Source organism: Siphateles boraxobius, unplaced genomic scaffold, assembly GCF_051911475.1.
Source record: "Siphateles boraxobius isolate OS27281-9 unplaced genomic scaffold, OSU_SipBor_1 13, whole genome shotgun sequence".
Classification (NCBI taxonomy): domain Eukaryota; kingdom Metazoa; phylum Chordata; class Actinopteri; order Cypriniformes; family Leuciscidae; genus Siphateles; species Siphateles boraxobius.
In genome coordinates this window covers 19,417,018-19,429,044 of record NW_027508733.1, presented here as the reverse complement: position 1 = coordinate 19,429,044, position 12,027 = coordinate 19,417,018, and the positions used below count along the sequence as shown (strand labels likewise).

General features: G+C 34.8%; 1 protein-coding gene across 14 annotated transcripts in view; it reads left to right on the top strand.

Annotated features, from left to right (window-relative positions):
* nfia (nuclear factor I/A) overlaps positions 1-12,027 on the top strand; it is a 169,532-nt gene that overhangs the window by 32,313 nt on the left and 125,192 nt on the right. For 2 of the 14 annotated variants that reach the window (XM_077226371.1, XM_077226364.1), the window contains exon 1: positions 9,763-10,601. The exons of 9 other annotated variants lie outside the window; for them this stretch is intronic. In XM_077226371.1, the coding sequence (XP_077082486.1) occupies positions 10,575-10,601 (27 nt within the window). In that variant the 5' untranslated portion in view covers positions 9,763-10,574. Of the gene's footprint in view, positions 1-9,228; positions 10,602-12,027 lie in introns of those variants that run through there. 3 more of the 14 variants (XM_077226372.1, XM_077226366.1, XR_013203340.1) reach the window with 3 other exon arrangements.

Genomic DNA, 12,027 nt, shown 5'->3' with positions numbered 1-12,027 from the left:
ACTAATAATCAATATAATTGGCAATATTATTAACATTCTGTTTTGTTTATTATTATTTTTTTAAATGACGAATTTAATGAGAATTTTGCATGCCTCAATTTAAATAATTAATACATTTAATTGTACATATAAAAAATAATGGAAAATGCAGGATTCATACGGTTCTGGAAACATGGAAATGTCTCAGAAAATAACATTTTAATAAATAAATTGAAGCCTGAAAAAATAATATAAATAATTAATCTCAAAAAAGGTATTAGATACATAACTATTTTAATGTTCTGTGAAAATGGTGGATAGCTCACGGTTCCCACATTCATGGAAAACTGGAAAAAATCATAGTTTTGAAAAAATGATTTCCGAGCCTGGATTTTAAAAAAAAATTAGTAATGGAAAGTCATTGAATGCTTTATATAAAGTATATATGAATTGTTATGCACAGCTCTCAAATATTTAATCAGCTAGAAATTACTCTTTGTGAGTTCAATCTGTTATTTTTTTAATCATAAATACCTGGAAGAGTCTTATGCTTTATTAATGTTAAGTATATATTTTTTCTAATTATACTTAACTCTTAAATATAAACCACCATTCAAAAGTTGTCAAGAAGTCTATTTTGCTGCATTTACTTGATCAAAAATACAGTAAAAACAGTAATATTGTAAAATGTTATTACAATTTAAAATAATAGTTTTCTTTTTTAATACATTTTGAAATGTATTTTATTCCTGTGATTCAAAGCTGAATTTCTTCAGTGTCACATGATCCTTCAGAAAGCATTCGAATATGCTGATTTGCTGCTCAAAAAAAAATCTTATTATTGTTATCAATGTTGAAAACAGTTGTGCTGCTTAATATTTTTGTGGAAATCGTAATACTATTTTTCAGGATTCTTTGATAAATAGAAAGTTCAAAAGAACAGCATTTATTTAAAATAAAGATTTTTGTAACAGATGTCTTCACTGCCAATTTTGATCAATTCAAAGTGCCCTTGCTGAATAATAGTATTAATATCTTTCAAAAAACGAATACTGTGCCTAAACTTATTCATTTCATTAGCAAGAAATTGTGCTTTTTGAGTGCATTCTCTATATATTCTCTAAAAATCCATATGTAGAAACTTTTGTATATTCATTATTTATTGATACTTTTCAAGACAATTAATCAAAATGGACTCTGCTTTCGATACCAGCCTAATTAAATGACAAAAATAAGTAAAAATAACAATAATTAAACAATATTTGCTTCCCTTTAAAAAAAAAATTTATTCATATAAAATGGCTCCTCTTGTGTGTGTGTGTGTGTGTGTGTTTCCTGTCTTCTCACACCGTCATAAGGCCCATCTGTCTCCTTTCACTCCTCTTTATTCTCACAACTGCCTCTCGTCTTATCAAGGCCTCTGTCTGCACTGCACCGCACTCATTAGAACCGTCGTAAGCACCACTCTTCATTAATCTACGCCCAACCGCTCTTTAAACGCCACACCAGTCCTGTTGTTCACAGTATTTGTGGCGCTTGGAGGAAACAGTTTTATTTATTGAACAAAACACAGCGAAGTCGACTCGTGCATGTTAGCTTGTGTTTGTGAATGAGGAGAGAGCGCTGTGCAGGCCTGACTCACAGATCTCCCGTGTGTGTGTGTGTGTGTGTGTGTGTGTGTGTGTGTGTGTGTGTGTGTGTGTGTGTGTGTGTGTGTGTGTGTGTGTGTGTGTGTGTGTGTGTGTGTGTGTGTGTGTGTGTGTGTGAAAGAGAGAGAGGGGTTTACTGTGGGCCAATCCTGGCCATATTCCAGCGCTGGCATCTCAGTGGCAGCAGGTGGAGCTCACTGCTTCCAAACCAGCACCAGCACTCCTCCCCCACCCCGTCTCACCCTTACCAACACATTCTCTCAAAGCCGACTGAACAATGGGGATTTTGAAGTCGTATGGTTCTAAAAAATGTAGAAAACTGGTTTATTTCAATTATTATTTTTTGTACAAAAATGAAATGTTAAAGGAACATTCCAACGCAATACACTGTAAAAAGAAAGTTACAGTTGCTGCCTTAAATTTGTCAAGTACAATCAACTTGGATGTTTAAGTCATTTCAACTTAAATTACTTAAAACTGACTTTAAAAATGAGTTGAATCTTGTATAACTTACTGTGGCGAGCAGGACGAGGCCGGTGGCGTGATTACTGATGAGCGCCACCTGCGCGACGCACTTACAATTTTTAAAAGTTAATAAGTACTTAACTTGTTTTGATGAGTTAAAGCAATGTAAAAACATGTTGTCGTAACTTATTGATCATATAATTGTTTTAAAAAAAGTAAAGCTCACTCGACTGCAATTGTGGCATGCAGTGTTGTTATTATTGACTAAAAACAAAAACTTTTAAGAAATTTGTTTTCATTAATTGAAATAAGGCTGAAATAAAATATATATAGTCGATGAAGAACTTAAACTTACATGAAAAATAGAGAAGTATCCTTGACAACTAGGCCTGACTGAAAAGAAATAAGTTTGAGTTGAAGTACTAAAATTAGTAAAACTAAGAACTGAACTAAAAATTAAAGCTTAATAGAAATATTATAAAAAACATACCAATTAAAATGACAAGAGCACATAAATAACTCAAACACTAAAATTGAAATAAATTAAAGTATAAAAGTTAAAAATACTATAACAGTATTTAAATAATACTAAAACACTGTTGGCATAATGTTGATAACTTCAAAAATGATTGTGTCCCTCATTTCTAAAAAAAATAAACAAATATCAAGGTTACAGGAGGCACTTACAAAGGAAGTACATGGGGCCAATTTTTGGAGGGGTTAAAAGCAGAAATATGAATCTTATAATTTCATTAAAGAACTTAGATCAATTCTTCTGTTGGAACTTGTGTATTATTTGATCCGTAAAGCTGTTAAACCATAATTTTACAGTTGTTTTAGGGTTTAAATCATTTTTGTGGTGACAAAGTTGTAAAATTAGCTTTGCACACATTGTAAAAAATTATAAAATCAATAAGTTATGACAACATGTTTTACATTGCGTTTACTCATCAAAATAAGTTAAGCAATTTTCAACTTTTTTATGTTGAAATGACTTAAACATCCAAGTTGCTGTAGTAATAAAACTGTGAATATTTTAAAACATACACACCAGCCAGGTTAATTTCCATTGTATCTGCCTCGCTGTAACAGAATTTTTTTTTTTTTTAAGAAATACATTTTTGGAGGTAATCAACACTATCAACCCTTATGGTTATTGATTTTTATTTCACTCTAAAATATGTAAACATTCAAATTGTTAACATATTTTGCCTAAACTATACCCAATTCACTTCCATTGTGAAATACATTTTTGGAGATAATACACAGTATACATTAACTTGTACTGAACCCAGAATATTTATCTAAAATACATTTTAAAATAAAAATACATTTTCTGTCCCGTTTTAAAAGTCACCTGTCGTTTTGAAGACATGCAAACTGAGTGTATTAAAGCTTCAGCCTATTTAAAAGCACAATAGAGGTAGAGTAAGGGGATCCTCTGTCGTGTTTCTTGTTGTTTATTCATAAGGCCTGGCTTGGCAAAGCCCCGAAGGCAAGCTGCTATGGTGCTGGATAATGTTATTACCCTCCGGCTGTCTAATGAGAGAACTGTAGCCCCGGATCCAGCGACTCCACACAATCCCCTCATCCACCCCCCATTCCACAAAAATCCTGCCCCACAGTGCCGAAGCTCCAGGTGTGTGCCGTCTGAGCGTGGGACTCCAGAGCTTACATTTGGATAGTCACCGAGTTTATAATTCCCAAACCCCGGCCTCATTTCAGTGAACGCTAAGAGAAAAATGTGCATCTTTTTAAAAACAAACGGGAAATGTTTGTCGTGATTTCCAGCATTTCTTTATTGCAGTGCATGTGATATTTGACCACATTCAGAAGCAGTTTAAGTTCAGCATTGATGGACAAAGCACTCTTGCTGAACTGGAAGGGCTCACGGTTACAGACGCTCAGACCGGATATCTAAAGGGCTTCTGTATAGAAAGATCACCCTCTTGTGGCTTTTAATGGAATGCAAGGAAAAAAAGGTGAATTAGTTTCACATCTCCAGTTCACTCTCCATTCCAGATCATTCAGAATGAAGCCAAGCGTTAGTTTGAACTGTTTAGTTTCGCTCTGCATTGGCTTTTCATTACTGAAATATAGTACACTGTAAAAAAATTATGATCAATAAGTTATGGCAACATGTTTTCACATTGTTTTAACTCATCAAAATAAGTTAAGCAATTTTCAACTTATTTTTTATAAGTTTACAATATTCAACTTGTTTTTTTTAAATCAGTTTGATTTCATTTAAGTTGAAATTACTTAAACATCCAAGTTAATTGTACTTAAAGGCAGCATTTTTTTTTTGCGCTGTATATTACTAAATATTCTATATAATTTGGACACTGTCATTTGACTGATGAACTGCTCTGAACATGGTTCAACAAAAACGTTGATCATATGTATTATAATAATTACTTGTACAAAATAATAGTTATTCTGGAATTATCATATTATTCTTACCATTTTCTACTTTTATTTATGCTTACCGAACATTTTCCACACAAAATATTATCTATTTACTCTTTAAATGCTCTTAAGCAAAGCTTTTGACAATTAGGCTACTGATTCCATTGTAATTTATGAATTATATTTTACAAGTGTGTCTGAAAAGGTAAGGTTCACTGATGCGTGCACGCACAAATTTAGTAAAGGTAAGACTAGATTTGGATGTTGTTTTGAGTCCTGTCAGTTCAGATCACAGCCTCTAGGTGGAGTCTCTACCTATATTTGATGCCTGATCGGATAGAATGGAGGAGGACGTCGGGCTAAATCAATGATGAGCATTGAGTCTATTATAAATAATCATTTATATTCTAAATCATGTTTATAATTATAATAACGACGATTATTATAATAATAATAAAAAGCCTAATTGTTTTTAGGACAAATTATTTTGGTATTAAATGCATGAGGTAATATGGTTATAAATCTTTATTTTAACAATAATAATATTGGATAATAATATGATTGTTTATTTACTTAACTTGTAATGCATATTTCACTTTTTTGGGTTTAAATAGCATAATTTTATCTAGCTATGTGTCTGTATATATTATGGTAGTATAATTGAATCTATCTATTTAGATGTTAGGCTATATCATTTCACATTTACCTTTACAAAAACATATTTTCTTTATTGCTCTTTTTTTAATGGTCACTATATGGTTACAGGGAAAACGTATTTTTCACATCAGATTTATTCATCTTTATATGGATGCGTGTATCCCTCGCTATAATTTCCCTTAACTCATTTGCATTGTTTGTTTTATTGTTTTGTTATATTTGAGTATGATTTGAGCTGGAACTCATCATTTTAAAATTAGTTTTCAACTGACGCATTCTGCATAAAGAGTCTACGGGGGATTTTTGACGAATGCCTTTATGCAGACTACAATCATTTAAATATGTCAATATTTCGAGTTGCTGCTTTAATTTATTTGCATATAAATTAAGGCACGTGCTTTTTTGAGAAGTGCACGCGAATATACCTTTTTAAATGCAATATTGACACCTTCCGAATTTTTTCGTGATAGATAGGCCTATAGGCTACACTTTTTTTCTTTTTTTAATTATAATGGAAATTGTCATTCACAAGTTTCAGCTATAGCTACATCATTTTAGATATGCTTCCTTTACTGCTTTTGGCTAATATTAAAGTGATAAACAACATTATCTCACTGATAGCCAAATAAATAACCTGCTGCGTTATTTAGGCTACTTTTTACACAATAAGTTTGAGGGTGGTTTTTCATTATGGCGATCTAACGCTGAGTTTTAAGCATTTTACCCCTGAAGACTATCGAGATGTGCAGAGAAACTTCAGCGCGCACTTTTTTTCCTTCCACACACACACACACACACACACACACACACACAATTACTCTTGCAGACTCCTCTGGCATCGATGTGCTTTCGCACCCACTAAAGCCCGAACGGATTCTCAAATAAGACCTCGCATATGTTGGCTATTCTCTTTTTTTTCTTCTTGTTTTAATCTAGAATAAAAAAGCGATTTGTACTCACGTCCACCACTCAAGTTAAGGAGAAGCTCCATCCAAGTTGGTTAAGTGCCTTATAGGCTACCTGTTTTGATCGCGTAACTTAAAAATGAGCTGAAAATACACCATAAAACCCAAATTCTGTTTTCTTTCGAAGAGTTAAATCCCTAGTTCGCTCCGTTGTCCTTTACACACTGCAGTTTTTGCCTCGTCTTTGCCACTCTGCCTCCAAAAGCCTTGGCACAGTTGCCTTGGCATTCAGTAGCTTCTCCTAGAACTTGGCAGAAAATGCTATAAAGGCGTCTCTAATGTCTGCCACAATTAAACGAGACAAATATGTGAATTTTAGAATTTTATTATAGATTGAATTATTTTATTATAAAAGTTTTCTTGTTATTCGAGATTGAATGCTTGGTAACATTCGTCTTGCCTCATAAAGGATCAATGGAAAATAAACCTGAATAAACGGTGTAGGTTTTGTAACTCATTGTTTATAGACAACACAACAATTTTTGGTTAATATATTCACTTTATATATATACCACGATTTAAAATAGGACTACTGTCGATATAGAGTCTGAATTAAATGCCATATTTAAACCTAATAGTGTTAAAAAATTCAAGGTAATTTAGATAATCGTTCAGTGGCATTAATTTAAACTTTTTCAAAGTGAATATAAAGTTTGACACAGAATGTCGTAAATTTCTCTAATCTACATATATTGTCACTGATTAAAAAAAATAATTACTAAACTGCTTTTTTTGTTTGATAGTTTTCAGTTTACCTGACTCTTCCCGCCAACTTAGAGTTCGTCATCAGGCCAATAGGCGCTGTTCAGCCAATCAGTGCTGAAATCAATGCGTAAATCACATCAACAAATATTTGATGTTTATTAGGCTACATTTAATTTCTGAAAGCATTGCAGTGTGAAAACTGATTAGGCCTATTGGATTCATTGATCCAGTTCTCTTGACGTTTCTAGGCCGTTTTGAAGTTGTAAGTTGTAAAGGCTGCATGATTAAATACAGGTGACTGCCTTTTCGACACGTGGTTCATGTGTTAAAATGAACGCTGCCACGCGACTCCCTATGACTTCACAAGCGAGACGACGAGAAACGTTCTAAAGTTCTCATTCAAATTAGGATTGTTGCAACTTTTGTTCTACAGAATGCAGTTAAAGAGCACAACTGATACCCGTCAAAATATCCATGAGTGAAGAATCTTTTTTTTTTTTGGACAACAGCAAAAAACAGTTTACATTTTTTTAAAACAGTAAAAAAATGAGCGTCTGTATGTTTATGAGTGTTTAAGGGTCATTCGTTCATTTTTAAAGCAAATGTCTTTAAATGTTTTAAACAGGCTACTCGATCAGAGAAGGTCTTTAAGTGCTAATAAATTTCATTGCAATCTCAAGTTAAATTTAAGAAAACTATATATAATTTATAGTCTTCAAGATTGACAGGATTATAGTTCAGCTATCACTTCCCTTTTGCTCAAGGACAAGAAGACAATGCAAGATGTTTGGAAAGAATAAATGCAGTATAATTGGTATTATATCTATTTATTAGTTTTCCTATTTACATCGTTTTTTAGTAGCCTACATCGTTTGAAACGACACAGTGTAAACGTGAGGTCTGATTGACAGTGTTGCACAGATTGCATTTTGGTTAGGCTGTCAAAAAAACCGGAAGTCTGATATGAAGATAAGCTCTCTCTCTCTCTCTCTCTCTCTCTCTCGCATTTATTTGTGTTGCGTGAGGCTGTTTACCGAGATCCCGAGTGTTTGTCTAGTGGTTGCTGTCACATGCGTGCGTGTGAAACTTGCCCAATAGCGACTGCACTGAGTTTTGAAATTCAGTGTTTTGCCCAATCACAGAGTAGCTCATGAAAACACCAGAGGGACGGACCTGCACCTGCAGAATGTTAGTGACTGTGAGTTGCGAGCATAATTAATATGCAGTTTCCTATCATTTCTATCACACACAGTGCTATGTTAATTATCAACTATTTTGCATTTGACAAAACGCACCTTGGTGTTTGTTTCACGGTTTAATGCTCATAAATCTCGATCCATGTATGCACATCATATGCTTGCTTTCTGGAATAGGGTTTTATTTATTTATTTATTTCCCCCAACAGATTGATATCTCGTTTAGAAAACCATCCTGCATTTCTGAAATACGTTCTGTAAATGGATCCGTTTTCTAGGGGGCGCCCGATTGACTTACAGCGAGAGTAGGCCTAGTTGCATGGTTAATAATAAAACTGCGTTGAGTGAAAACCAAACTAATTATACCAACCAGGTTTTCTTATTAATGATGTTTGCACGTACGGCACACGTGATTCGAAACATAACATTGCATTGGCAGTCGCTTTTTTGTCCATCAGTGTCCACCTTGTTTTTAAATCATGACCCTTTTTAGGTTTGACGTTTTTGAAAACATGCAGTTTTATTGTGTGTGGTGTTTCCCAATGGCTCTTTGAAATATCAAAATCCCAGATATAAATAGGCCTATTAATTATAGGCATATGCTGTTAAGGAACCTGTCAGCCGCATATCAATACGTTCATGACGGTGCACACAGAAGTGAAAGATGATACTGAAAACATTGGGTGCTTAGAACTGGCCGTTTCAAAATATTGTAAAACAATACTGATCACGTGCAGATAGAAATACTACTATAGCCTACTTGGGGTCGAACAGATATATTACGTGGGCATGAAGAAAAAAAAACGTTGGTTTAAAGCAGAATGTTTTTGTTGTTGAATTAGGCAATAAGCGATTTATCCTGAGAAATTTGATGACGTTCTATTCAGTTCGTTTTAGTGAATCATAAACATTGTTCGATCAGTATTTCGATTAGCCTACTGAATGAATGAGTTATTTTTACTTGATTAAAAACACTGAACGCGAACAATGTATTCCGATTCCCTAACGAATGACTCGTTTGAGCCGATTCTTTTTAATGAATCAACTACATACAGCGATTCACAGACGATTGACTCTTTTGAACTGATTCTTTTAGTGAGTCAAAATAATTATCAAATAAGTATGAATCTCGCGTACTAACTAAAGTTATTGCCTTCGTCATGCCCGTCTCGAAATGAAGCAAGAACTGTAATTAAGGCTCGCGAGACTTGGTTGTTCGTCTTACGCATAGAACATGTCGCTATAATCAGTTATTTTTCTATTATTAAATGTTGTTACATTTTACTTAGTGCTTTTAAAATGTATTTAATATACAGGTAGAAGCAGTTATTTGATTGCACTTAGCCTAGGCTACTGCGCTTTTTGCATGAATTGCAATAAATGTATTGCTGATACGTTAAATCTGAAAATGATTTTATAATTTGACGACACACTACTGAGGGCAGTGAATGCAATACGAACGTCTTATTCCAAACGTTTCTTTATGTAAAGTAGCCTACTCGTTTATTTAGGTTTTGTGTTTAAAATAAAGCGGTAAAAATTCGGTGCATAGAATGTCAAAACATGCAAGTTAAATGCATTATCACACTTTCTGCATTAGCCTACAATACTTCATGTTTACGAAGTGCAGCGGCATTGGGAGTGCATATTTCTCCTGTCCCGCATGCATATGACTCTCGTGCCGATATTGAGGGCGCTGTGCTGATGGGAGAGCCCAAGAGTTTGAACGGGAGCTTCGTCTCAGCGGACTCGAATCGTGCGCGCTTCACTTTTTTCCTCCCTCTCTCTCTTTCTCTCTCTCTCTCTCTCTCTCTCTCTCTCTCTCTCTCCCTCTCAGGTCGAAACTAACCACGACACAAGTGGCAGCTTTTGCAACAGGGGGTTTTAAGGATATTACAATCTTCCTAAGCATGCCGAGCCCTCCTCGCTGCTCGTAAATCCGCTTCAGTTTTGCTTCGCACCGCCACATGCCTCACGGCGGATGCAAGCGCGCGGCGCGGCGCTATAAGAGACAGCGAAGAATGAATCAAACGCGACTTTTGTAACGCACCCGGACAACTTTTTCTATCTTTTTGTTTCTATTCAAATGCCCGCAAGATGAAATAATCGCTCCTTTCGGCGGTTCATCACCACAGTTTCACTCATGGCTCTGTGAAATCTCCGTGTACTGTAGCCTACTTCCATCCATCCGTCCGTCGTCGGGACTTTTCTCTTTGCTGCAGTTGATGATAATGCCGAAAGTTTGGATATACGGCTTTAACAGTACAGTACAGTAGATGTGTGTAACTCGAGGCGGGGTTAAAGTTCAGCTCTATGGAGCGCTGAAGCGTCGCGCGCACTTCGCAGAGTTGGAAATGTGAAAGCAAGAAGCAAGGCTTTATTTTCCCTCTCTCCCTTCTTCTCTGTCTCTCTTTTTTTTCTCTTTTCATACACACATATACATACACAGCCCATACATTCACACATACACACCCTCACTCACACACACATACACACACACGCACACGCACACACACAACATCGCCTATTCAAGAGTTAAACCGACAGATATGTATTCTCCGCTATGCCTAACACAGGTAAGTGATATTTTCGTCTATTATTAACTCTGTTTGTTGTATTTGAGCGGTGTCTTTGGTTGGGACAACACGGATAGGGGCTAACCTTTGCTTAAGACAAGTTACTTAGTGTGTAGTAAAGCATTTCTGCTCTGACAGAGCCAACTGAACTTACCACATGGCGTATGGCGCCCACCTCTCACACACTTATGTTTCTTATGCACATTTATATACAGTTGCATTTTATTACAGCCGCTTTTGCGTATGGACAGAGACGTTGATTTTATGTAGCAAGTTAAGCTTTAAATAGTGCTGTGCATGAAAGAAAATGTACCTGTAATCCTGCAGTCAACGTTATGCACAGTTGATTTGGTTACACTTAAAAATAAAGTTATTTAACAGTTTCAGCAAAAAGAAAAGAAAAACCTAAATAAGTTGCTTTAGGTTGTTCCTTTTTTTGGAAAAGTTTTTGATGGCACATTTGTAAGTTTTCCAGACCTGACTTTTAAGTTCTTTAAACCACCAGAAATCTAAAGAAATGCAAAATTAAAAACTCTTTGCAGGATTTTAAACGGTTCTACTGTGACATCAGACTGTTTTTCTGGTTGGTTCTAATAAGGAAGTTTATTTTTTAAGAGTGTGACCATTTAAGTTTAAAACAGCACACACATTTAAAGAACATTTGCGATCAGAATAGTCATATTTACTTGCTTTTTACTATTAAATATCAATACAGCTATGCCGTTTACAGTTTTAACTTTAGTTTAAACCAGCTTCCAGCAATAATTCTGCTATCCTATGAGACTTTTTCTTCTCAAGTCATCAGAAATTCTTTGATTAGATTTTTGCAAACTTCACTGTAATATATATATATATATATATATATATATATATATATATATATATATATATATAAATGTGTGTGTAATCTAAAAGTTAAGACTGTTTTAGCTTTGGTGCTGTCATGTCTGATAACCTAAACAGTGAGATTATGATAGCATAGGGCTGTTTTTTTGTGGCTTTATCATACTTTTGTAATTGGCACAGAATAAAAACTAAAGTTGAAAAAAGTTTAACCGCAACCGAGAGGGTTAAAGGAGGTTTAAAAAGAAATCCAGCCATTGTCTGAATCATGGTGGCAGGTGAAGTGAGGTGACAGGTCTGTAAAAGCTGTAGTGTTATACTGTAGACTTGATGTGATTTTAAACTGTTTGGTTAAATGCGTTTTATTGAATGCACAAAACAAAGGAGAAGGCCTCAGTATTGTGTCACGTATAGGGACGTTCTTTTGACCATGTTAGTTACAGTCTGTTTGGAGACACTGGAGAGGATTCATGCGAAAAAAGACAAATTATGTGTTATGTACACAGAAAGACGAGCTGAGAAAGCTCAAACTTTAGGTCGTCTTCTCATTGATTTGATAATGCAAGACTTGGATTTGTTTGCA